General features: G+C 39.0%; 1 protein-coding gene across 2 annotated transcripts in view; it reads left to right on the top strand.

The window, feature by feature from the left end:
• The first annotated feature begins 493 nt into the window (after positions 1-493).
• Positions 494-27,809, top strand: part of vps8 (VPS8 subunit of CORVET complex) — a 78,335-nt gene continuing 51,019 nt past the window's right edge. The window contains exons 1-12 of one of the 2 annotated variants that reach the window (XM_028469248.1): positions 494-641; positions 3,376-3,444; positions 7,334-7,464; positions 14,838-14,934; positions 16,331-16,363; positions 17,374-17,428; positions 18,735-18,740; positions 21,953-22,077; positions 22,155-22,241; positions 23,250-23,317; positions 24,554-24,707; positions 24,794-24,853. In XM_028469248.1, coding sequence (XP_028325049.1) covers positions 570-641; positions 3,376-3,444; positions 7,334-7,464; positions 14,838-14,934; positions 16,331-16,363; positions 17,374-17,428; positions 18,735-18,740; positions 21,953-22,077; positions 22,155-22,241; positions 23,250-23,317; positions 24,554-24,707; positions 24,794-24,853 — 957 coding nt within the window. In that variant the 5' untranslated portion in view covers positions 494-569. The remainder of the gene's footprint in view (positions 642-3,375; positions 3,445-7,333; positions 7,465-14,837; positions 14,935-16,330; positions 16,364-17,373; positions 17,429-18,734; positions 18,741-21,952; positions 22,078-22,154; positions 22,242-23,249; positions 23,318-24,553; positions 24,708-24,793; positions 24,854-27,809) is intronic. The other variant, XM_028469249.1, reaches the window with a different exon arrangement.

Here is a 27,809-nt window from a genome sequence, read left to right as displayed (position 1 = left end):
ACATGTTTGTTGGACTGGTGTGCATGAATTTAGAAGCGATCCACCCCCCGCACACACACACACACACACACACACACACACGTGTGTTTTGGCTCAGGTCAGATCCTACATTCTGTTTGTGGAAATTAAACACTCTTCATTAAAGACAGACCTTTATGAAACTAAATGATGAAATCTGCTCTGCAACAGAGACATCTGTTTAAAATGACATCAACACAATATGATTTACAACATCAGTACAATAGTGCCAGAAAGAGTTTTCATTTGTGTGTTTATTGTTTTTTTATTCTGTTCCTCTGTAAAGATTGAACTTTTGGTATGGATTTTAAAATACTATCCTATTTATTGTTCAAAATAAATAATAATAATACATAAATAAATAAATATTTGTTTTACTTATAAGTTTGGTTGGTCCTCTTAGTTTAAGATACATTCCGATACAGTAGGTGGCGGTAGTGCACCTGTAACACTAGGTGCCATAAAACAAAACAAAACAAAGAAGTAGAAGAAGAAGAAGAAGAGGAGGAATATTAATAATCAGTAGTATATGTGTTCACTAACCCGTGGATATGTCGCAGTCGTCGGACACCAGCAGCCTCATGTCCGCCTCTTCACAGCTCAACCTGCTGGAGGTGGACTCGGTGAGTGTGTGTTAATAGAGGACCAGTGTGTGCGTAGCTTCCGGGGCTGATCCGTAGCAGGTTTGTTTTGAACCCAGTTCGGGTCACACAGACCAGAGGTGTATTCCATAAAGAAGGTTTAACAAACTCTGAGTTTATTCATAAACTCTGGCTCAACATACCCTCCATGGTAAACTCTGTGTATCTGATTCATTACAGCTGGTATGAAGTGGATCAATCAACCCTGAGTATGTAAACCTCGGGTTACAGACGTGCACGAGCGCGATAAAAAGCCATCAGCAATGGATCGACGATTACACAATCTACCATGGTAACCACCCGGAATAGAGTGATTAATTCACCCTGATGGTGAAATAAGCTGGTATTTGAGGAATATGATCCTGTTCTAAAGGTGTGTTCAGTCTTCAGTGATTATAGTGGCTTAAATAACCTGTAATTAGTCACACTTTTTGTTCACTTCATCACTTTATCTCTTCAGTGACGTGACGAGTGGTGAATAAAATGTGTCTGAGGAGACGTGTCAGCAGCATAGGATGTCTGTATAGAGAGTCCTCCTGTTACACTGGATATAAACACAGTGACTGATGCTTCATATCTAATCATTTATATTGATTTTTAATGTAATATTATCACCAGAGTCATCTCTACATCCTAAAAAACATAAAGCAACACAACATTAGGAATTATGTGAACACGTCTGTGGTGTATGATGTTACTAATGTGATTCAGAGAAAAGTGTTAAGGTTCATTAAAGTGTTCAGAAACGGTGTTCAGGTGGGCGGAGCCAGGTAGAAACCCATCTTTGATAAAACCTGTCACTGACCAGGTTTAGTTCACGGACAATGTTGCCATGGTAACATACTCAGAGAAGAACATACCTCACGTTTAGGAATGAGATACTCAGAGTTTCCCTCATTTGAGCCTGAACATACTCAGAGTTTGAACATAACCTGCTTTATGGAATAAACCTCTGGTCCCCGACTGGGCGTGTCCAATGGGACCAGAACTAACCCCGGAGAGTCACGTGGTTAGAAATACAGACCGGATATAACATTAGTACTAATGGGTCTGTAAGTCTGATGTCTTCAATACAGCCCCGAGCTATGCAGTCAACATAGGGTCCGTGGACCACTAATGGACCACTGCTCAGACCACAGTCAGACCACATTCAGGCTATGTTGTAAATGTCACACTAATGCAGTGGTTCTCAACCTTTGGAGCCCCACGACCCCCAAAATAAAGGTCCCAGAGAGTGGGGACCCTCCAAAATGAAGGTCCCAGAGAGTGGGGACCCTCCAAAATAAAGGTCCCAGAGAGCAGGGACCCCCACTGTAGCTGAAGGTGGTTGAACACAGACATGAACATTGAAGAACAGTCATGTGGAGACAGGACCATCTATAAGGGGGAATAAAGGGGAGAGATTTTTGGTCTACTGACTCAACTTCCTGTTAACTTCAAAATAAGAGCCCTATTTAGAGTTAAAAATGTGTTTCAGATCAACTTTTCCCACTACTTGTCACTTTACCATTTAATATAAAAAAATCTTTTCCTCACCCTCTGCGGGCGGTCCCATTTTTTTTTTTATTTTTCCTCCAAGCTCAGGTCCTCTACCTGAGGCCTGGGATCTTGAGGGTTCTTCAGTATCTTTGCTGTTCCTAGAACTGCACTTTTCTGGACTGAGATGTCTGATGTATTTCCTGGGATCTGCTGGAGCCACTCCTCCAGTTTGGGGGTCACTGCCCCGAGTGCCCCAATGACCACGGGCACCACTGATGTCTTCACCCTCCAGGTTTTCTCCAACTCTTCTCTGAGCCACTGGTATTTCTCTAGTTTCTCGTGTTCCTTTTTCCTGATGTTGAAGTCGCTCGGTGTTGCTATGACAACCACAACGACTTTCCTCTGCTCTTTGTCCACCACCACAATGTCTGGTTGGTTCTCCATTACCATTCTGTCCGTTTGTATCTGGAAGTCTCACAGGATCTTGGCTCGCTCATTCTCTACCACCTTTGGAGGTGTTTCCCACTTTGACCTTGGGGTTTCCAGCCCATACTCTGCACAGATGTTCCTGTACACTATACCAGTCACTTGGTTATGGAGCTCCATGTAAGCTTTCCCTGCCAGCATCTATATATATATATATGTATATATATATGGGTATAGTGACAGAAAAAAAGGCTAGAAAATATTATTATCATTATATTCATTGATTATGAATCCTAACAAGGTAATCAATAGATGATAAACTAATTAGATGATAGATAATATTTATTAGTGTATTTTACAGCTGATTATAGACATGGGTCAAACTGAGCCGTTAGCATTAGAGATGCTAACAGAAAGCTAACACAAGAGGAAGGTTATGATAAAGATTATTTATTAAAGGTGATTATTTATAATTGTACTTTAGTAATTGAGAATGTAATTGTAATTGACTTACAGGAGAAAAAAATAATAGTCATTGTAATTGGCAAAAATGCCAGTCACTGTAATTGTAATTGAACATGGGTGATGACGTAATTGGTCCTGATGTGAGCAGATTTAGTAGATGTTCTAATAAACATAGATTAGTATGAGTTCTAAAAACTGAAAGTCAACCTGAGGAGTGTGTGCAGAAAAGATAAACAAGCTTCCACATTGATCACATTGATCACATTGATCACATTGATCACATGAATCACATTGATCACACTGTTGCTCTCTAACGGTTATTATGTTTTTGTCTTCCTCTGGTCAGATCGATGATAAGGAGTTTGATATCCCTCAGGTGGACACCCCTCCCACACTGGAGAGCATCCTCAGTGAGGTCAGCTACTTCTACTGCTGCTGCCTTTAGATCAACTCACTGTTTGCTTTATTGATCTGATTGATTAAATACAACTGAAAAATCTTGCTTTGGATCAGAACATGTGTTCAAAGGATGTAATGGATCATTCCAAAAAATAGTCCACTTCAGTCAAAACAAATACTGAACATTTTGTTCCTTAATTAATCAATATTCACACTGTAATTTTTTAGTTTAATCTAATTGATACTTTTTTAGATATGGGGAATTTAGTGTCAATTTTAGTGCATTTTGCTTTTGCCCCCAAAAAAGCAAAAATGTAGAACAGGAGAAATAATAAATATGATGTTTTCAAAATAATTGGTTTTTTATGCAATTGCTTTAATATTTTTTATGTTACTAGTGTAAAAATAATAATCAATAAATGATTATTACACACAGAGCTAAGCTACAATAACCTCTTGTAAAGGATTCAAAATATTCACCACTGGTGAAATAACCAAAGTTTGGGTCCAAAATAAAAATGAAGAATTCACATAAATAAAAATAGTTTTATATCCCAATAAAAAGTAACATTTATACTATAAATTAAAACAGATCAGATTATTTATTATATTCCCACATGTAGTTATGGACCAATGAAAATAGTGAAAAACATATATTGTTTATTATTCCAGAGCGTGTGAGTCTAGAACCAACACACATCTGTGACTAATCATTAGTGATGTGAACAGTCTATGTTCATAGCTCTATGCTGATCACATTACAGGGAGCTGAGACATATGCTAAGTAGTTTACTGAACATGTTCCAGACCCAAACACACACTGACTTTGTGACTATTTAGAGGAGCTGACATGTCCACCAGATAGGATGTATAGCAGATCTATTTCTATATTCTGAGAGAGTGGGTGGAGCTTATTACTATATTTACCTTTCTATGTGATGGAATTACAGATAAATTGGAAGATGAACATGTAAGAATAATAAGGACACACCCCCTCACTATATTATCCATATCTATAAAGTATTGATCAGATCAAACTAAACATTTACAGTGTGAATAATGAATAATTAAAGAACAATAGGTAAAAATTCTGAATTATTTTAGACTGAAGTGTGTGGGATGTCGTGAACATGAAATGACAGATGTTTTGGATGTTTCTGTGGTGCCACATACTTTGGATGTGCCATGATTACACAGGGGGTCAGTGTTTATGCACATGTACAGTTGTATGCTCCGACAAAATGTTGTTGTTGTTCTTTTCGAATGACATTGACAATAAAGCGTTGATTGATTGATGGTTGTTGGTTCTCTCAGGCTGTAATAACGCAGATATCTCTGTTAAACACAGAAAGAAGGAGGACATGATGTTTTTTATCAGTCACCAACATGACAAACAGCATTAATCTAAGCATCTCCTTCACTACAATTAGCTTCTATGGTGTACTTTAGTTCATAACTGGAGTGGTTCTATGATAACGTGTCATTGTTGAGTCTTTAGGATTGTTCATAAAGAAAGGAAGACGGAGCTTAGTGAAGTCACAGCTGGAAGCAGAAGGACTTCCTGCTTCATCACTATGACTAATACATATATAATAATATAGTCTCTGTACCAGCCTGGATCAATGCATGGGGCTCAGTTTAATTATAACAATACAACTAGTACAGTATTGTAGTGCCTGTCATAAGTATGTATTCATATAGTGGGAGGAGCTTAAGTCGAGTTATCAATTATGTCCAAATGAGTATGTGTTTGAAGGTTGTACTGTATGTACATAGAGGTGTACATACTCTGTACTCTGTAGTGTTATAAAGGGTTTTATTGTGGGTGTAAAATAAAATAGTGTGTGTTATTTATCTGGTTTAATTCTATGAGACATGAACATGATAAATTTTTCGTTTGGTGTATTTTTCTGTAATTATGTTTTTTGGAGTCATATGTGTTGTGTTTTTGTGCATTTTTGTAAAATTATTGTTTTTTTGCCATTGTAGTGTGATTCTGGAGTCATTTTGTATCTTTTGGTGTAGTTTTGTGCATTTCTGTTGTCATTTTGTATATTTTTTGTATAAATATATTTAGTTTTGTGTATTTTTAGTTATATTCTTATTTTTGTTGTTTGGTGTGTTTTTCTGTAATGTAATTTGGAGTCATTTTGTGTGTTTTTGGAGCCTTTTTGTTTATTTTTGTGCATTTCTGTTGTCGTTTTGTGTACTTTTTGTATAAATATTGTTTAGTTTTTTATTTATTTTATTCATTTAGTTATTTTTATTATAAGTACTGTGTGTGTCTCTACTTGTGTTTCTCTCTACATGTGTGTGGCTACCTCCATCTCCTCCGTTGGTTATCTCTCACACACACACATCAGCCGCACGCATGCACATAATCCGTCACAGGTTGTTGAGAGGAAAAAAAGAGACCTGGAAGTACCACGAAAAATAAACCTTTTGTAACACCAAAGTCGCAACTCTCTCTCTAAACGGCTCTGTGTGCGTTCAGTATGTACATCTCGGCACTCAGACACGCACGCGCATCAGCCGTGTGTGTGTGTTTATAGCTGCTAGCATCTTTCCTAGCACATAGATTAATATAAGAAGAAACACCCTTGCGCAGAACAAACAATAATCATAGTAGAGCCGTGTTGTGGACCCATCGGCTCACACAAAAGTTACATTCCTCTGTCTGAAGAAGCAGATAGTTTGTGATAAGGTCGGCTAATGGCCGCCAGCACAGCCACCGCCCTGGAGGAAGTGAAGTCCATGACCCGTAATTTAAAGGAAGTTTGGAATCACTGGGATAATTTTAAATAACCATGAAATATTAACTTAAATAACTTTTAGCAGTACAAAAACATTTTTAATATCGACCTACTTTTTCAAACCCAAACAAACTGTGACACAGTGACGTCATGAACCCGGAACCGGAAGTAGCCAACTCAATACTGCGCTCATTACAGAGAGAGCCGTAATCTTAAAATGAACGTTAGGTTAGTGCTAAAGCTAAATTAATGCTATTGTTAGGCTAATGCTAACAATAGGCTTACACTAATGCTGGGATAATGCTAGGTTAATGTTAATATAATGCTAATGCTAGGTTAATACTATTGCTAGGCTAATGCTAATGATAGGTTAATGTTAAGCTAATGTTAATGCTAAGCTAATGTTAAAGCAAGGCTAACATTAATACTAGGTTAACGCTAACACTAGGCTATTGTAAATGTTAAGCTAATGTTAGGTTAATGCTATGTTAAGGCTAACACTAGGTGTATGCTAATGCTAGTTGATGCGAGGCTAATGCAGTGCGATGAAGGCCAGCATCTGGATCCTCACTTGCATTTTTTTGAGGAAATACAAATATTCTAGTTACAAATTATTATTTAATTATTAATATATTACAATTAATCACAATTACTGAGCAATTAATAAATAACCCTTATTAAACATAGCCTTCCTCTTGTGTTAGCTTTCTGTTAGCATTTCTAATGCTAGCAGGTCAGTTTGACCCATGTCTATAATCAACTGTAAAATACACTAATATTATCTATCATTGTTGGGCTTCCTAATCAATGACAATATTGTTATTAATATTTGTGGTGTGGGCGTCTGAGCCTTTTTTCTGTCACTACACCCCTCATATAAATAAATGTTTGTTGTGTTACCTTACTATTACTGAGGGGTATTAGACATTCATGTGGTTCTTTTATACATTTAAATCTTAAATAGGTCGGTATCAACCCTAACACAAGATACATGTAGTAAAACAAAAAATATTTTATAATTATCTTTATTTGTATTATTTCATTATACAATATCATTTCATTTATATAGTGCTTGTGTGTGAAGTACATGTGTGTAGAGCTCTGATGGAAACACATCATTATGGATTCTTTCTTCATGCTGTTGATCTTTAGCTGGAGGATGAGGAGGAACCCTTTGTGTTGGAGGACACGTGCATGGTGAACACGGAGAACATAGACGCACACTCCTGTGACACGTCATCACTGGCCAGCTCTGATAGTGGAGACCCAGCCTTCCTCAGACGGTGAGCAGCTTCCTACCAACACTATTATCATTAGTAACTGATGAAGGTCAACCTCCTACCAACACTATAATCATTAGTAACTGGTGATGGTCAACGTCCTACCAACACTATAATCATTAGTAACTGATGATGGTCAACGTCCTACCAACACTATTATCATTAGTAACTGATGAAGGTCAACCTCCTACCAACACTATTATCATTAGTAACTGATGATGGTCAACCTCCTACATACACTATTATCATTAGTAACTGATGATGGTCAGCCTCCTACCAACACTATTATCATTAGTAACTGATGATGGTCAACGTCCTACCAACACTATTATCATTAGTAACTGATGATGGTCAACCTCCTACCAACACCATTATCATTAGTAACTGATGATGGTCAACGTCCTACCAACACTATTATCATTAGTAACTGATGATGGTCAACCTCCTACCAACACTATTATCATTAGTAACTGATGATGGTCAGCCTCCTACATACACTATTATCATTAGTAACTGATGGTCAGCTTCCTACATACACTATTATCATCAGTAACTGATGACGGTCAGCCTCCTAAGTACACTATTATCATTAAGGGTGGGAATTTTTTTTTTTTTTTACAATTTATCGCTATTTTTTTTGGTGTCGATTTTAATAATCGATTTTGCTTCCCAGTATTGATTTTTTTTAATTGTATTTTTCACATTTTTGTTGACGACCACTGGGTGGCGGTAATGCACCAAAAAATGACCGCAAACATGAGGAAGACTTGCAGCAGCTCGGATTTCCCTTTAGCAAACCGTGATCAAACTGCACCTGTACCATTTAAATCAAAAGTATAAACATGATTTTTCGGCTTTAGACCCATGACCAAAGCAGTATTAAACTCTTCTTTGGATAAGTAGCGTATTGTGTAACACAACGAACATTACTGCTCATATGATCCGTCACTATTCAGACATAAATCTAGAGATAAGACACCTAGCAGCAGACCAATAGACCCTGGATGGATATTAAATAAACTTATCCAGGTAATGAAGCAGGTCAAGGTGTCTACATGTGTTATGTCAGGGGAGGCGTACCCAACTCTGTCCATCATTGCCCCGCTACACGCCCACCTCCTCCACGCTACACATGCATGCCAAAAGACTGACCATTAGCATTTCTAATGAGTTCAAATTTAACAGTTTTAGACGGGACAAAATGTGTTTATATTTAATCATCTTTTATCCTGGCTGTCGACTCTTTTTCTTGGAAAGATGGTGGCTGCTGCGTTGTAGAGCTGATCAGCTGTGTGCCGCGGTGCGCACGTCAGCTGCAGCTTGTGAAATGAAATTCTGACAGACCTCAGAATGATGTCAACTATTTTAACACTGTATCCAACGTAAATCCACAGTTTGATCCACTACAGAGTAAATAACAAGTGTAACAGTGATGATGATGATGACTAATGTATGCTGATCATTTCTGAATGTACGTTGCTTGATGTGAAGCCTCCATGCAGGCACAAGGGGCACTCGCCCGGGCAGCTTGCAGCCTTGGTGCGACAAATGACCCAACAGGGGGCGGGGGGCAATGTGGGATCAAACCGTGAGGGGAGATGCCCAGCAACCCCCCGCCCACAACAAAGGGGAAAGGAACCAGCCGACCCAGACCCCTCTTTAAAAACCTTTCAAGGCGAGGGCCCCCCAGGGGTCCGCACTGGTGCGACTTTGGTGGTGAACTTTGGGGCAAGGCAGGCAGCTGCCCTGAGGAGGGTTGGTCTTTGGACCATCCATCCCCACCCCGGGCCGAGGAACTGGAGAGGGAGGAGAGAAAAGGAGGGAGAGAAGACATGAGGGGAGGAGAAATAAGAGTGAAAGGAGGGGTGAGAGGGTTGTGACTGAGGGAGTGAGAGAAGGTAGTCAGAGTACGGATGTAACAATTCACTCAACTCCTGATACGATTCGATTCACGATACGATTCTCTCGATTTATTTTACAAAATGGGACTGTAGACAAATGATGATTTTTACAGTATTTTTAGAAAATACTGTACTATTTTCCTTTTATTTTTCATTGTCAAAAGAATCTCTTGATAAACTATTCAAAACAATGCAATTTAACTAAAAATAAATCTTGATTGAAATAAATAAAGGAATAATACAAATGAAGAAGCCTATTAATTTAAATTCTGGTTCTATAGTAAACAATGCAAAACTACATAATAATTCCTTTTCTTTTTAAAAGTGCAACTGAAAATGTATTTTGTGCCTTAACAATTGGACTTAAAAAAAAACAAAAAAACCAGTCATTTAACTGTATTTAGGTCAGATATTTGTTTGAACCAGCAGAGGGCGCTGGTAACCCAGTGGTCGGTTGGCATGCAGCTATTTTGCAGTGAAGAAGAGATGCTATGCTAGCAGACAGAGCTAATAGAAAAACGTGACTTTTACAGATATTCACGTAATATTACAGATATTCTTTCAGTGCTAAAGGGGTAAGGAATCATTTGTAAACATGTTTAAGAGTAGTAGGCGGCCAGAAAGAAAGTAGTAGCAGATTCAGCCCGCCGCCTACACTTTTGGACGAGAAGGATAAATATATAGCACCCTCTGCTGTTTAAAAAAATAACTGCGATTCAATTTTCCGAGCATTGATGTGAACCGTGATACCTATGAATCGATTTTTAACTTTCTTAAGATTAATCGTTACATCCCGAGGTCAGAGGAAAGAATGAGAGATTGTAACATGGAATGTGGAGCATTTGTCTTTGAGGGGGCAGAACAGGAGAAGCAGGGTGATTGAGAAGATTGTGATGAACGGGTGGGAGATTGTGTTGCTGAGTGAGTTAAGTGCGGATGATGGAGTGCTGTGGTTGTGAGAGGATGAGGAGAGAGTGGCTGTTGTACACTGAAAGAAAACAGCGGTGGTATTGCGTGGAGAGGTGATGGAGTTGTGGGTGAGCGAGGGCCAACAGAGATGGCTTGAAGAGAGGGTGACTGCAGTTGTGCTTGGAGGTTTGAGGTTGGTTGCGGTATAGCAGCCTGTGTGGGGTATGGATTTGGATAGTATGGAGAGGTACAGAAGGGCAATGGAGAGTCAGGTTGCGATTGGTGGAAATGAAAAGCTTATAATTGGAGGTGATTTTAATGCAAATGGCGCCAGCATGTACCGGCTGCCGTCTGCCCGCTCTGCTGGAACATTTGTTTGTAGCTGCACTGATCGGTTTTCTGTGCCAGAACATCACTGCGCTGATAGTATATGACCATCAGGCACTTTTTGATCTCAATCGTTCATATTAGGTACGTCTGAGCTTCAACTCTGAGAATCAAACATCCAGACTTCCTCCTCAATTGGCGTCAGTACCTGCCTACCTGCTGCACTCACCTGTTCCCCGGAGGAAGCGTGCCAAAAAACGGGGTGAATCCTATTGAGGATAAAGACGTTCTGGAGGTCAAATCCTGGGACTGCTCCTGGATGCCAGTTATCACATGGATTATGGTGGTTTCAACCTGTGGCTCCCGTGCGTCTGGATTCCGGCTTGCGTCACCTGCCGCTCGAAGCGCAGCTCCACAGACGCCTTTCCTGGCACCATGGTGTGGATCTCCACAGGCCGACAAGGAAGTGACTCTACGCCTCGGCTTGCAGAATGCTAGATCGCTAGCCAACAAATCTCACCTCCTGAAGGACCTTTTTATGTCCTGCAGGTTGGATCTGATGTACCTTACGTAAACATGGCAACGGGAGGATGAGTACGTTCATCTTAATGAGCTGTGCCTTCCGAACTGCTCTGTGTTTGGAACTCCGCGGCTTATGCGACACGGAGGAAGATTAGGGCTCGTATACCGGGACACTTTCAGCTTTAATCTACCGACCTCCTTGTCCTGCTCGTTTATTCCTAGATGAATTCTCTGAGTTTATGTCATCTATTGTTAAGCTGGAGAGTTTTATAATCCTTGGTGATTTTTATCTACATGTTGATAATTCCTCCTGTCCTATGGCAACTGAGCTGATGTCTCTCATGGACTCTTTTCACTTTGTGCAACATGTGTCAGCTCCAATACACACAAAAGGTCATACTTTAGATTTGGTCTTTTCTTTTGGTTTAAAGATTGACCATTTTGGTATTGAAGACTTACAAACAAGTGACCACTGCTGTATTGTATTTAATCTGTCAATCACACTGGCACAGACTACTTCCAATGTGAAAAAGCGAAGACGCAGCAATCACTGGGTTTTCTGCCTCTTTTGACCCATCTACATTTGCTAGTTGTGATGATGTTGACACATTTATGTCAAACTTCAATAGCCACTGTTTGACTGTTTTGGACACAGTAGCACCAGCTAAAAGTACTCCAGGCTCTAATAAGAAACCTTCTCCGGGGATGAATGAAGCTATTTTTAGCTTTAGGAAAAGCTGCCAGAAAGTGGAACTGTTGCGGAAAACCACCAAACTCGAGGTGCATAGACTCCATATTCTTCTTCTGCTTCTCGACGAAGGCAGTCACACTCTCTGTCTCTTCCTCCCTTCCACTCTTATCTCTCCCTGCTGCTACTTTCTCTGGTCCTGTGAGCCTAACAAGAGCCTCTCTCTGCGACTCATCCAAAACCGGAATGATGGAATTAATTAGTTGGTCTCTCAGTGCTATCGACCAGATTTTTTTGATGAAAAGAACCGGGGGTGGTGAACCCGCATGTCCAAGCGGGACGTTTGCGTCTGGATACGCACTTGACCCTTGGAACAAGTGGCGAGTTGTGTGTCTGTCCATCCTTTCCTTGGAAGACGTGGAGGACATCTACATGATTGGAATAATGATAGTAGGCATGCTGCTGATCGGAGCTGGTGGTTTCCTAATCTATGGAAAAGTCCGTACTACGCTGGCGACTGTTTTGGAAAAGCTGCCAGTGATTTCTGAAGGATGTAGCAGGGCTCTGAACATTCAGACTCATGTGTTGATTGATATCAAAAGCAAGAGAGAGCTGCTTAAGGATCGTCTACGCGTTATGGATAACAACTGGGAGAAGTTGGAGGCCCGACTTGGAAGTAGTTAGGTCACTCATTGGATTACAGCAGAGAGACCCAGGACAGAAGGCTATTGAAAATTGACATAGCCTGTATCAAATCACATTGCTTATCTTCCTTTCGGCTCCCCAGCCAGCCAAGGCTAAAGCCAAGGTTGTCTCATCTCTTACAGTATCACCAGGAAGTTTCTGCAGACGGTGGCTCTTACCCCCACTCCCTCCCCCTGCTTCCCTACATTCCCACCTAGAACTGTTGATGCTGAACTGTTGCCACACGTCATCTGGCTGTTGTCAGTAGCGCAGCTACAGGTCTTCAATTTCAAATGCCCTTGTCGGCCATCTTCCCGCCCCCCTCCCATTCGTGCTGCATGGAGGTGTGGTTGCAGCGCCCATTGGCAGCACGCCCATGTCCCCAAATGGCTGGAATCCTGTTGTTCTTGGAACAAAAGGGAGGAGTCTGGAAACCATCATGGATTTACAGGAGATGACTGAGTCAAAGGTGAAAGGGAAGGAAGGTTTGAGTGACAGTTGGTTGCCTGTGAGAGGGTGAGAGAGGGGTGCTCCACTTCACCCATACTGTTTAATGTTTATCACCAGGTGGTGATGAGGCAGGAGGAGGAAGAGAGGAGGTGAGGTGACGTGGAGATGGTACCTGGGGGATCGTTTGCAGGAGTGAGTGTGTGGTAGAAAGGTAGTTCAGAAGTGGTGAGTGTGAAAGTGTCTCTGGTTCTGTTTGTGGATGACACTATGATTGTGGGGTTGAAAGGAGAGATGGATGAAGGGATGGATGAAGGGATGAGAGCAGTGAAGAGTGTGATGAATAAATGGGAAGAGAGAAATAATGAGGATAAGGAGGAGGGGCTTGAGTTTGGTACAGATGAGGGTGGAGAGATCAGAATATTAGGAAGTTGGGTGAGTTCAGAGGTGGATGTGAGAAATAGGATTAGGTGAGCAGGTGGTTTGTGGTGGAGAGTGAAAGGATGGTTGCAAGGGTCGAGAAGGTCCAAAAGGTGTCAGGTGAGAGTGGTGGAGGTGTGTGTGGAGAGCAGTTTGATGTATGATTGTCAGGTGTGAGTGTGGTATGTAGAGACATGAATAGGTTACAGAGATGGATGGAGAAGTGCTACAGGTATGTATGGAATAACAGGAATGGTGAGACGTTGAGACAAATACAGGTGAGAGGGGTGAACATGTGGGATGTAAGGGAGCGACTGGGAGTGAAGTTTATAAGGTGGAAGATTGAGAAATGAGTGTTGGAGCGAGTGGGTCATGTGATGTGAATGGTGAATGATAGACTGATGAAAGCAATGATGTTAGGGTGGTATACCAATACACTAATATACTAAGTTAGAAGAATGTGAGAAGAAGAAGAGGAGAAAGAAGAAAACAGTGCTGTATTGGTCGAGAATGATGAATGAGGCGGGGCTTGACTGGACTGATATGGTGTGGTTGTGCGGTAACAGGAAGAAAAGAAGGTTATGGTGGAGGAGAGAATGGAGCATTTGTATAAATGAGAGTGTCAGAAAGGACATGAGTATGTGTGGGTGACAGTGAACTTAGAATGAAAGAAATGAGAGGAGAATGATTGACTTAGTGAGTAGATATGAGAATCAGAATCAGAATCAACTTTATTGGCCAGGGGTGTATGAATACACACGAGGAATTTCTTTTGGTTACCTGTATATGAGGAGTGTGTGAAGGTCTGTAGGAGTCAGACAGGTCTGACCAACCATCAGAAGTCTATGTATCGAGTGGCAGTAATGTTTTAAAGTTCATAAATGTAGCAATTATTTTTATTTTGAATTGAATTCATTGGTGTTATTTTATTTAAATCAAATCTTTTATTTTCTACAGATGCCTTTGTGGAAAAGAAATTAAGTTCTAATTGTGGTAGATTGTGTTTCCTCCTTTTTAAGTTTCTACATATTATAGATATTTATTGTATGTAAGGGAACCGTACCAAGATTTATTACCAACAATAAACTAAAGTAACGAGTAAATTTTACTTTGACTAATATTTACTTGAGTTACTTTTTACTTGTACTTGATTATTTTATGTATGACTTACTTGTACTTGTAATTGAGTACAATTTCAATCAAGTAACAGTACTTACATCTTACAGTACTCTTTACACCTCTGTTCATAATACAACAAATTTGAATAATTTGACTAAAATTTTGAGAGTTGGATAAAGTGTTGAGACGAGGATCAATCATCACTACTTCATACACAATACATTTGTTTTCAGCAGAAAAAAGTGGTTTAGGGTTCAGTTACTGTTTAAATGAGTTTTGATCTGAAAACCTTACACAGGTGTGTGTGTGGGTTGTTTTCTCTTTTGTTGCGTTTCTTACTGTGTGTTTGGTTTAAACAGGAAGAAGCGTACGGTGGATCTGAATGCTACTGCTCACGGCTCCGTCCTTCGTCATACTTTGCTCAAAGGCATATCGGCACAGATCGTCTCTGCTGCTGTAAGCTTCAATCACACACATCTAAACATGTAACACTGGCCACGTTTACATGGGAGCTTTAATTCCTTTTTAATTCAGAATAAAAGTTAAATCCTCTTGTAAACACTTAATTCTTAATGCAAATTTAATTCTGAATTAAACTTAAATCTGGATTAGGTGACTGGTTTATTCTGATTTTGATTTTGAAAGAAATAATTCCTCTTTCTTGTAAACACTTACAGTTAATTCCAGTCATTTTGAGCATGCTCGACTTGTCTTGATAACATTCTGGTGATGACATCATTTAAGATGGCCGCCCGGACTAGAGCAAAGACTATTTATTTGATAAGAGCCTTAGAAGACATAGATGTAATGAAAAGAGTGGAATGGACAGAAGAATAAACACAGACACACTGACTTATTACACACTCGGACATTGGCAAACGGCATGAAGCACCAGAGCTTCACTAATGATGCCCAGATTTTTATAAAGTTCATTTTTCACTCTACGTCCTGTATAGTGGAGGTAGAACAGCTGTAGCATTAACCGCTGGCTTTGATTGACCAAAATACGTCATCTATCTCTCTCCTTCTCCTGCTCAGATGACCAAAGTGAAACAATGTGTTATTGTCCAGCTTCTGCTACAACAGTACAATCTAAATAAAAGTGTAAACAGTTCACATGTGGTCTTCTATGTTGGAGCCGAAAACAAAGGTTTGTTGTGTTTTTGCCCGATAGATGTGACTATGTCACATTCCCCCTCGTCCAATCAGAACCCTTCCCATCCCCCAACCCCCAGACCTAAATCTGAATTGAATAAAGCCGAATAAACGGAATTACATTTTTCATTTAAACACGAAGCAGAACACTTTCATTCCGAATACTTTAATTTGAAAGAACTAATTCTGAATTAAAAACTGTGAAACCGTGGCCAATGAAGTTAGATCTCACACTATGCATTGTCCTGAGAAAACAACGCTAACCATTGTTGAAAACAAGTCAACTCGCAGTAGCTACTGGTTAGCTTCAAACATAAAGATGAAAACATACCAGCAGCTATTAACATCTAATATTGGTAATTACAACCAATATGACACCACTGATTAAATACACCACTGATGAATCGGTTTGAATTCTTCTAAACCAACACACCTAACTTAAACTAATACATACGGTAGTTTATATTCTACGTAAGCTCATGCCTACAGTAACAGTACATTATTATACATACAGTAATACCCTTGGGTATGCAATGGCAATACACTTTTACTTTTTCACTTAACTACAAAAAACAGCCAGAAATGATGCAGACTTTCTTGTGCTGCTTTGAACAGAAGTTAAACTGAACAAAGCTAAAGCTAATGCTAACGTCTCATTATCTTCTAATAAACATTGTTTATTTATCTTCCTGCTCAGGATAAAGTGGACGCTGGACTGCCGACGGCTATTGTGAGTATTTCTGTGTGAAGGTGGAATATTAGTGAGTTTATACTGTGTTCATAATGTGGCAAAAAACACTCACACAAAAGTCATTTGATAAGCAAACTTTGTGTATGTAGACCATATAATCTTTTCACAAAGCCAACAATTCATCTTGGTACATGTTAATGAATGTGGTCACCTCTGATTCACAGGCTGTTAAAGCCCTGCAATAATTACACATCATTTCACAAATGGCCTAAAACTAAAACTGAACAATAAATGATTATTACACATAGAGCTAACCTCATGTAAAGGATTAAAAATATTCACCACTGGTGAAATAACCAAAAAGTTTGGGTCCAAAATAAAAATGAAGAATTCACATAAAGAAAGAAAAATAATTTTATATCCCAATAAAAAGTAACATTTATACTATAAATTAAAACAGATTGGATTTTTTCTTACATTCCCACATGTAGTTATGAACCAATGAAAATAGTAAAATACTAAGTATATGTTCATATTTCCAGAGCGTGTGAGTCTAGAACCAATGCATATCTGTGACTAATCATTAGTGATGTGAACAGTCTATGTTCATAGCTCTAAGCTGATCACATTACAGGGAGCTGAGACATATGCTAAGTAGTTTACTGAAGACCCAAACATGTTCCAGACCCAAACACACACTGACTTTGTGACTATTTAGAGGAGCTGACATGTCCACCAGATATATAGGATGTATAGCAGATCTGTTTCTATATTCTGAGAGAGTGGGTGGAGCTTATTACTGTACCATATTTACCTTTATATGTGATGGAGTTACTGATATATTGGAAGATGAACATGGAAGAATAATAAGGACACACCCCCTCTCACTACATTATCCATATCTATAAAGTATTGATCAGATCAAACTAAACATTTACAGTGGGTAACAATAGGTAAAAATGTTGAAATTTTTTAGACCAAACTGCATAAAATGTTTTGAAAATAAGTTAAAATGACCTGTAGTTCTGCTCTGTGTTCGTGTTTTTCAGACTGTGTCTGGAGTCATCGCTGTAGGGACGTCTCACGGTCTTGCTCTAGTGTTTGGTGAGCCTCACACACGGTCATGTTTAAATCTACCTTCTTCTTCTCTGCTGATCAGACTCATTGATCTTTATATCTTCATATTGTGATGTCTTCATAGAGGGACAGTCTGCATGCTTTCTTAGACAATACTTGTCAAAGTTCACTTTATTTCACACTAACCTGAACATGAAGGCTGAGCTCTGATACAAGGAGCATGAAGCTCTTTTCTTACGTTTAAGCTCACATTTATTGATCGTATTGATTTATTATCACTGTTGGTTAAACTTAATTGACCACAATAAAATATACACAATATCACATAACAGCAATACTGTATAGTTCTAATACACAGGTTATCACATCACATATTCTAAATGAACATCAATCTCAAATAAGACGATAACTGTAGCATTACAAATCATGTAATCAGTAAACCATAACTAAATAAAGGTTTCTACAGCCTTAAATGGCATCAATTTAGCTTAAGTAGAAATCTAAGGCAGGCTGCGATGCACCTGTCAATCAACACAATAAAATGGTGGTGCTAACAAACACGTATGTTGGGCATGTCCAAACAGACAGCAGACTAACATATAACTACTATACATTTACTAACGTGCTTATCAACCTAAGTAGACTATTTAAACAATAAACCACCAAGAAATATAAAGTTAAAATACTTAAAGCACAGTGTGAACTTAAGCAGAATACTGATGTCATATCATACAAACACACAGTCATAACAGCATGTGAGTCAAACAGTGTAGCAGACACTCAATAATTGACCAAATAGTTTACTTAGATTCAACAATGACGCACACCAACACCTGAACACTGCACAATAGACTTTAAAGAGAAAGAAAGTACATTTAACCAGAGTTTACTCTACACTGCAGCGTCTGATGATCAGTGCTCACACTGTTAAGGTGGAACGGTGAATTAACGTCAACTCTTAAGGTGGACACATTAAATTTGAATAATAAGAAATAATGACTTAGCTTGTTAACTTAAAACATCTGGAGCTTTTCTAACAATCACCTCGATGTGTAGACTGAAGTGTTGCATTGCTCACGTGTTGATGGATGGATGCTAATGCTAAGCTAATTAATGCCTCCTGTGTTTCTGACATGTTGATGATGGATGATGGATGCTAATGCTAAGCTAACTATTATCTCCTGTGTTGCTCACTTGTTGATGGATGGATGCTAATGCTAAGCTAATTAATGTCTCCTGTGTTTCTGACATGTTGATGGATGATTGATGGATGGATGCTAATGCTAGGCTAACAAATGTATCCTGTGTTGCTCACATGTTGATGGTGGAGCAGGTAAAGGTAAACACTCTGAGATGATTCCTGCTTCTCTTTATTTTGGGCTGATGTTTGTCTCTCTGTTTTTTTTTTTGCTCATGTTTTTGTTTGTGTTTTTGTTCCATCGTTGCTTTAATGCATGCTTAATGCTTAGGCTTATTTAATTGTTGCATTTGGACGTTTGTGTTCAGTTAATTTGTGCTACTTTATATTTATATTAGGGGTGCACCGATTACAATTTTCTTGTTGATCACCAATTTTTTTAAAAGCCTGACCGGCCGATTCCGATTTTTGCCGATCCAAATAAATTAAAACTTTAGAACATTGCTGTCCAAAATACAAAATTATATCACTTCTTTTTCATTTTTCACTTTTCACATTATAAAAACTAAATTAACGTGTCCATCAGGTTCCACTGCAGAGCTGTTTTCAGCTTTTTGACTAAAATAAAGTGCACAGTCAGCAGTATTTTGGTTTAACAAATAAAGAAAATTACAGGGTTTGGGTAGATTATATAATAATAATCTGCAGCACAAACTAACAAAACATCGTAAATCACTAATAAAGTGTCTTGCATTTTAAATTTCCTTGTAATGCAAGAATTGAAAACAATTTTCAAAATGCAGCAGCTTTGTGGATATTTAAATGTGAAAATATTATTCTAAAAATAATCTGCAACAGTTTACAAGATAAAGTCAAACATTCTACAAAAATAATAAAGTGCATCATGTGTAACATTTTCATAAGTCAACGTGTAATAACAGAATGAACATGACAGGTTAGTTGTTCTCACACTTATTACAGTCACTTGTTCATTAGTGGAAGGTTTTTATTCATAACCATGAACTCCATTATTTTCCTCATAGTAACTTTGATCTTTTCACTGATCATAAGCTTTAACAGAACTTCACTACAAACCTGCCAAGTTTGAGAAAATAACAATAGTGAGACTTTAGTGACCTGATGTTAAAAAAAGTCCTTTTTTAACATGACTTTGTCCTGTTTTAACGTTGATTTCTACCTTCAGAATGATGTCATCACCTCCATACCAGCAGCTCTCCCTGCACTGTGTCCTCCTAATGCTAGTTTTAATCAACCACAAATTAGACAAACATTTTGACAAAATACATGTATTTGTCAATATTTCATATCAACAACTGTCCATCATTTATCTGGGGACATGTCTCATGTTGTAGGTGTTTATCACAGATGTTGATGATGACAGAGGCTCCCACTTAAAACACTGTGGCCCAAGGCAGTGCTACCTTTACCTCAGCTCTCCTTGTCTGCAACAGAAAGGACGTCATTAAAAAGATCATCATGTAAAAAACATTCAAACATCGTCATTTTTCATTGAATCAATGTCTATAGAAATACACTATTACATACAATAATAATCATAAGAACAGTTCAAATGAACAATAGATTAGACATTTGTTTCATTTACTATGTATTTATGATGATATAACCTACAAGTGTAATTCAGCTACTAGCAGTGATCATAACACTGCTAGTAGCTGATTAAGAGTTTTAATTCATTTAGTTAATGTCTAACATAGACATACACACGTAGGAGTGGGTGATATGGGAAAAAATCATATCACAATTTATTCTTTGTAAAATCACAATCACAATATGATTTTTTTCATTCAAATCATTTAGACTATTTTAAAGTTATTCACCAATAAAACAAACCAATTCTAATGGAAAAAAGTAATAAAAGATCATTTAAGGTAATTATCAACTATTTTTTAAATTGTATGTAAGTAATTTTTCAAACTGGTTCTAAGTATAATTAACATTAAACTAAAGGTCTGACATGTTCTTATAGTCACAGTCTTTTTACTTTGTTTAACTAAAGTAGTGTAGCATTAGCATTAGCATCACTGCTACATAACAAGGCAGTATATCAGTCTAGTGATTTCTATTAGTTATTAAGGTAACACACTCATATTAATAAAATCATACTTTAAATAGTGTTTGAACGCCTCATTTCACACAGTTTAGACAATCATATCCTTTACAAGATAAAACGTTACTGCTTTGGTTACATTAGGCCTGGATGATATGGACCAATATTCATATCTATATATTTTTACTCTAAATGACAATAGGTGATATAAACCATTTATTTTTTATCAATAGTTTTACAATAAAAACAATAATAGGTCAAAGTCAGTGGAGCCACAAAGACCCTTTTATTAATCACTAGCAGCACAATAACTACATTTGGACTTTTTCCTTCATTAAGGCTGAAATGTGATTAAATGATGTAGTGATGATTTTTTCAGGGCAGCTCTGAGTTGTTGAAAGTAGTTTTTAAAGTAAATCACATTCAGGACACTGTCTCTTTAAGAATGTGTAAACAGCCCTGTTAGCTGCAGCAGCAGCAGATCTCTGCTGAGGAGAGACAGAGTTAGTTAGAGAAACACATGCGTGTACATGCACTGGGGGGAGGGGTTCGTTTTTTAGACGAGTAAACTAACACTATAACACACACACACACACACACACACACACACACACAGCAATATAAACAGTGAACATAATTGGGTAGTTACATACCATCTGTTCTCTAGAAACACTTTGTTTCTGAAAGCATGTCGACGACTCGGTGCGTGTTGTGTCATTAGAGACCAGCTCGTCAAGACCCGCCTTACATCGCTTCTGGTTGGTTTATTATTGCGTAATGCCTGCAGTGGTTGGCTAAATTTAGGCACAAGGAGACATGGATTGGTCTGGCAGCTCTGCCACTGGCTCTTTGCTCTGCTAGCTTTAGCATTAGCATTAGCTTGATTGCTAGCTTCAAGTGCTCCACACTCAGCGGTGTGGTGGTTACTTAGAAGGTAAATGAGGTAGAGTTTTGTTTGCAGCTCCACCAGGACTTTTTTCTGCATTACAGGAATTACAAATTGCGATTCTTTGCTCTCTTTTTTGTTTAAATCGGCCAGACTGCCGACATGCTAAGCTAACCGTGAGCTGGTAGGCGGGGCCTGTCAGTCATTTCACAGCAGAACGGGACAGTGGCCGACTTTAAGACCTTTGCATAGGTAGAAAAGATCGGTAGAAAAGATTGGTTTCATATGCAAGGATCGACCGATTGCCGATCCCCCAAAATAAGGGAAATCGACACCGATCGATTGGTGCATCCTTAATTTATATTGATGCATACAGTGAGTGTTTTTCTTCATGATTAAAGACTCTCCTTCACTCTTTACCTTTCTACTTGTCTTCAGACACCAACCAGGCTCTCCGGCTGTGCTTGGGCACCAGGACCACAGGGTGTGAGTTTGGAGCTGTGTCTGCACTCAGCATTAACCACGACTGCTCCAGGCTGCTCTGTGGCTTTGCCAAAGGACAGGTGGGAGTGGATCTCACAAGTGTACAGATCTTTAATGGTTAGACTCTACAAGTGATCCTGACTTCCTGTTCCTACAGATCACCATGTGGGATCTGGCCAATGGGAAGCTTCTGAGAACCATCACAGACGCTCATCCTCCTGGTACAGCTATACTACATGTTAAGGTACGTGAACACACCTCTGTCCTGGTGAAGAACAGCTGTAGCTGTCACTAGACAACAACTAAACGGAAAGAGGCACATTTAGAAAGAAGTATGATGTAGAATAAAACGTTAGGATGTCATTATATGATGGTATAAACAGGAAGTTTCTGAGTGATTTACAGGAAGTTGTGCTTCTTGTTCTTCCAGTGGGAGTGCAGAGGTGATAAGTAATGAAGTACAAATACTTTGTTACTGTATTTAAGTATTTTTATCTAGTATCTGTACTTGAGTATTTGATTTTTTGCCAACTTTTTACTTTTACTCCTTCCTTTTTTAAACAAATATCAGTAGTTTCTACTCCTTACATTTTATAGGGTTATAGGGTTTTCAGACCTTTGAATATGACGCCGCAACGTAAAAAGTAGCTTTTTTTCTGTTAGGCAGGTCTTTTAGTTTCATGGTTAATATTTTCAAGTTTTTAAAAATGTTAAACTCAAAGCTGCTCTGGGTTAAATTCAGCATTTTTTTCTTGACACATTTTATTCACACATTTTATCTATAATGAGTGCTAAATTCTCCAGATGTTCAAAGGAAACAGATTTATTTTATTTCCATGTAAGTTTTCTACAAGTTCTTAAAAATAAAAGATGTGGAATTTGCTGCTTTAAAAACCCTGTCTTGTTATTGAAAAGACATTTCTTTTACTTTTTAATTTTTTACTTAAGTCCATTTAGTAGCATGTACTTTTTAACTTGTACTCAAGTAAGGGAACAACCTCTGCTTGAGTGATGATCAGGAGTGGAGCTAATGGTCAGGGGTGGAGCTAAAGGTCAGGGGTGGAGCTAATGGTCAGGGGTAGAGCTAATGTTCAGGGGTGGAGCTAAAGGTCAGGGGTAGAGCTAATGTTCAGGGATGGAGCTAGCGGTCAGGGGTGGGGCTAATGTTCAGGGGTGGAGCTAAAGGTCAGGGGTGGGGCTAATTGACAAGGGTGGAGCTAAATTCCTAATGGTGTCTCTGTCCTGTCCACAGTTTACTGATGACCCCACCCTGGCTGTGTGTAATGACAGTGGGGGATCTGTGTATGAACTGGCCTTCAGGTAAAGTAACTGTTCTTTGTTTTCTTTAATTACAGAATGTGTGACTGTGACCAACCTGTCAAACTAACACTCATCTCATCCTTTCATTGAATGGTTTATTGAAAGATGGACTTCCACAGATGTATTTCTTTCTTATAGAACTGCTCTACTTAACATTTAACATGTGGTGGAAACATCATGTGGAATAGAATTATGACGCACTACACCAGGGTTCTCCAACCTTTATTCTCAAAGGAGCCATTTTGCTTCATCTCACCTGGATTAAAGTCCTTTCATTATCTTCTTAATGTAGACAATACAGTGTTTAAAATTATATACGGTTAAAATTATATCGAATAATGTTCGATTTGATTTCATTTAATTTAGTTATTTAATTTGATCATGTAAATGACAACTTGAAAAACTGTTTAAATAAAATAAATTGAAATCAAGAAGTAACAATAAAACAATATCTTGCGTTTTCAAATTCTTACGCATCTCTGATTACATGAACACAATGATTTTTTTTTGAGTTCATGTAAATGAAGGGCTACAAAAAGTAACTTGAATAACACATCGGTCAACACATGCTAATTGCTAATTTCTTGCCGCTTATCAAGCATGCATATTTATCCCGCACGTTGGCCGTTAAATGAATCTTTTCCCACACAATTAAAATCTCTATTTTCTTCCAGAATAGTTCTTTAGTTTATGTAGTTACCTTAACAGGGTGGACTTATTGCATAAAGTGATTTATTTTTAGGTTGACAAATTGTTATATCATGACTTTATTTTGTGTGAATGTCATTATTCATCAATACCCTCTGTAAGAAAAGAACAACTTTTTGTTTCAATGTTTTTTTAAATATAGGGGGCCATTGCAAGAGAGTCAAAGAGCCACATAAGGCTCCAGAGCCACAGGTTGCAGACCCCTGCAGTAGTCTAACTGATGTTTTTAAACTCAATGGTACTTACACACGTCTCTTATGGTTTAACAGTCTAGTCTCAAACAAACAAACAGTGAATAAATCCTGTTTTATTGTCCTTGTTTCCTTCTATTATACGTGCATGTGATGCCTGGTTTAATTTGTCTATGTTTATTGTATCTGTCCCTAACAAATAAACCCTAAATGAATAATCAATCAAACAGTCAGTGACAGCAGCTCAGAGTCCATGGCTGTGAATTAAACTTCACAATGACAGGAGAAGCTTCTCTTAGCCTCTTAAATTGTCCCCTGTGTCTCTGTTGGTTTCCAGGAGGGTGATGGGAATGCGATCATGTGACTCACGTTGTCTCTTCAGTGGTTCTAAAGGGGAGGTTTGCTGCATCGATCCTCTGAGGGCCCCCCCAGACCTCAGAGATCATCCTATTACTCAGTACTCACTGCTGGCCATGGCCTCCCTCACTAAGGTACCAGTAGTCCAGTCCTCTACCGCTCACTGAGACCACATGTTGAGAAACTCATTCTGGTCTTTGCCTTTCAAACCTTCATCCAGATCCTGGTCATTGGACTCAAGCCTTCCCTCAAAGTCTGGATGACTTTTCCTTACAGCAAGGTAGCACTCTGTTACACTCATTTACATTTAACACCTTAGTTTACCAACATGAAGAGGTGTTGTAAATGTCACACTACAAACTCAATGAGTATATACTGTCTACTATATACTATTAGTATGATTAGGATGATGAGCGTTCCCACTGAAGTATACTTCAAGTTTCCCATCAGACAGTTCAGTATGGCTGTGTTGATGATGTCATACTAACGTACTACTCATGCTAACATACTACTCATACTAACATACTACTCATGCTAGCGTACTACTCATGCTAACGTACTACTCATGCTAACGTACTACTCATGCTAACGTACTACTCATGCTAACGTACTACTCATGCTAACATACTACTCATACTAACATACTACTCATACTAACGTACCACTCATGCTAACGTACTACTCATGCTAACGTACTACTCACGCTAACGTACTACTCATACTAACATACTACTCATGCTAACATACTACTCATGCTAACATACTACTCATGCTAACATACGTACTACTCATGCTAACATACTACTCATGCTAACATACTACTCATACTAACATACTACTCATACTAACATACTACTCATGCTAACATACTACTCATACTAAAATACTATTCATGCTAACATACTACTCATACTAACGTACTACTCATGCTAACATACTACTCATACTAACATACTACTCATGCTAACATACTACTCATGCTAACATACTACTCATACTAGCATACTACTCATGCTAACATACTACTCATGCTAACATACTACTCATGCTATCATACTACTCATGCTAACATACTACTCATACTAACATACTACTCATGCTAACATACTACTCATACTAACATACTACTCATGCTAACATACTACTCATGCTAACATACTACTCATACTAACATACTACTCATGCTAACATACTACTCATGCTAACATACTACTCATACTAACATACTACTCATGCTAAACATACTACTCATACTAAAATCCTATTCATGCTGATGTACTACTCATGCTAACATACTACTCATGCTAACGTACTACTCACGCTTACGTACTACTCACGCTAACATGCTACTCATACTAACATACTACTCATGCTAACGTACTACTCACGCTAACGTACTACTCATGCTAATGTACTACTCACGCTAACGTACTACTCATGCTAACGTACTACTCATACTAACATACTACTCATACTAAGAATGAGTAGTACGTTAGTATTAGTAGTATGTTAGGATGACTTTTGGAAAAAAGCAAGATTAGTGTGTGTGTGTGTGTGTTGCCTGCGGTCAGTGACGGACCAGCTCCGTCACATCATCCCTCTCCTCCCGATGTGCAAAAACCTTGACAGGTAGTCAGCCACCACATTCGTCTTTCCTGATTGGTGTTGGATGAGGAACTTGAACGGCTGAAGAGAAAGATACCATCGGGTCAGGCAACTGTTTCCAGGTCAAGCTCTCTTCCAAGAAGGTAGTATTGCAGGCTCTCCAATGCCCACTTGATGGCCTAGCCCTCCTTTTCCACGATGGAATACCTGGTTTCTCGTGACTGTAGTTTACGACTCAGATCAAGGCGGTCCCTGCACATCCCAACCGTACAACAGCTCAAACGGTGAAAACCTGTTGATGCTTGAGGAACTTCCCGGTAAGCGAAAAGCAGGAATGGCAGCCAGCGATCCCAGTCTGGTTGAATCGTTCAACCAAACCGTCAGTCTGAGGGTGATATGGGGTGGTCTTGAGTCCGGTGATGCCCAGTTGGTTGTAGAGGAGCTGCATTAGCCTGGAGGTGAAGTTTGTGCCTTGGTCGGTGAGGATCTCAGTGAGGTATTTCCACCCTGGAGAAGAGTTGAACCAAGGCACGCACCACAGCTGGAGCAGTGATGGTGCGGAGGGGAAATGCCTCTGGAAATCTTGTGGCATAGTCACATACGACCAAGATGTATTGATGACCACTGCTGCTTTTCAAGAGTGGGCCAACAATGTCCATGGCGATCCTGCGAAATGGCATAGAGATAACCGGCAGAGGCTGCAGAAACGCCCTTTCGGACCTGCGGGCAGCAGATGTTTTCTGACATGTGAGGCATGTAGTGCAGTATTTCTGTATATTAGAGTACATTGAGGGCCAATAAAACCATGAGCTAACCCGGAGGTATGTTTTGTGGCGACCTAAATGTCCCGCCCATGAGAGTGTGTGCGCGAGATGCATGACAAGGTCTCTACACTTCGTTGGAATCACAAGCCGTTTAGCTTCAACAGAAAAACAGTAAAACACATCATTCTCAGTCATGATGTTCTCTTCAGCTACTTTGGCAAACACAGGTCTCAATGTTGCATCACACTTTTACATCCCACATTTTCTCACCCAACAAATCCTGTCTGACAGGTGGAGATAACATTAGTTGTTTCTCAAAGCGCCGTTGCAGTGATTTTCTTGGCCCCTTAGTGCCACCATCACACAGACTACTGTCGAGGTCTGGGAGCGGTTGGACACCAGCTTTCGCTTGGGCTCTGGTAATAACTGGGCATGAAACATTGACATTTGCATCCAATACTCTGGGTTTTTCCACAACAGTATCAATCTTTTTTTCATTGTCATGTAGCAAATCTAAAAGCACAGGTAAGTCACGCCCCAAAATTACATCAACAGGTTGATTTTCAACCACCCTCACTATCATAAGATAGGGTTGTTCATCAATGGTAATGGTAAGATCACATAAAAATGTTTGTCATCATGTACACACGAAATGTCTACGGTTCTGCTGTAGTCCATGCTACCTACTGGTACCAGGCTTTCTTTATCCAGGGACATAAAACTACCAGTATCCAATAATGCTGTTACCAGCCGTCCATTAACTATCACAGTTTTAAGTTTAGTCTTTGCCGCCATGTTCCCATTAGGACTCACTTCAAGTCGGGGTGCATAGCAAGCACCTGTGACTTTAGCTTTGCGTATGGGGCA

Source organism: Gouania willdenowi, chromosome 15, assembly GCF_900634775.1.
Source record: "Gouania willdenowi chromosome 15, fGouWil2.1, whole genome shotgun sequence".
NCBI classification, from domain to species: Eukaryota; Metazoa; Chordata; class Actinopteri; order Blenniiformes; family Gobiesocidae; genus Gouania; species Gouania willdenowi.
This window is presented reverse-complemented; position numbering and strand designations above follow the sequence as displayed.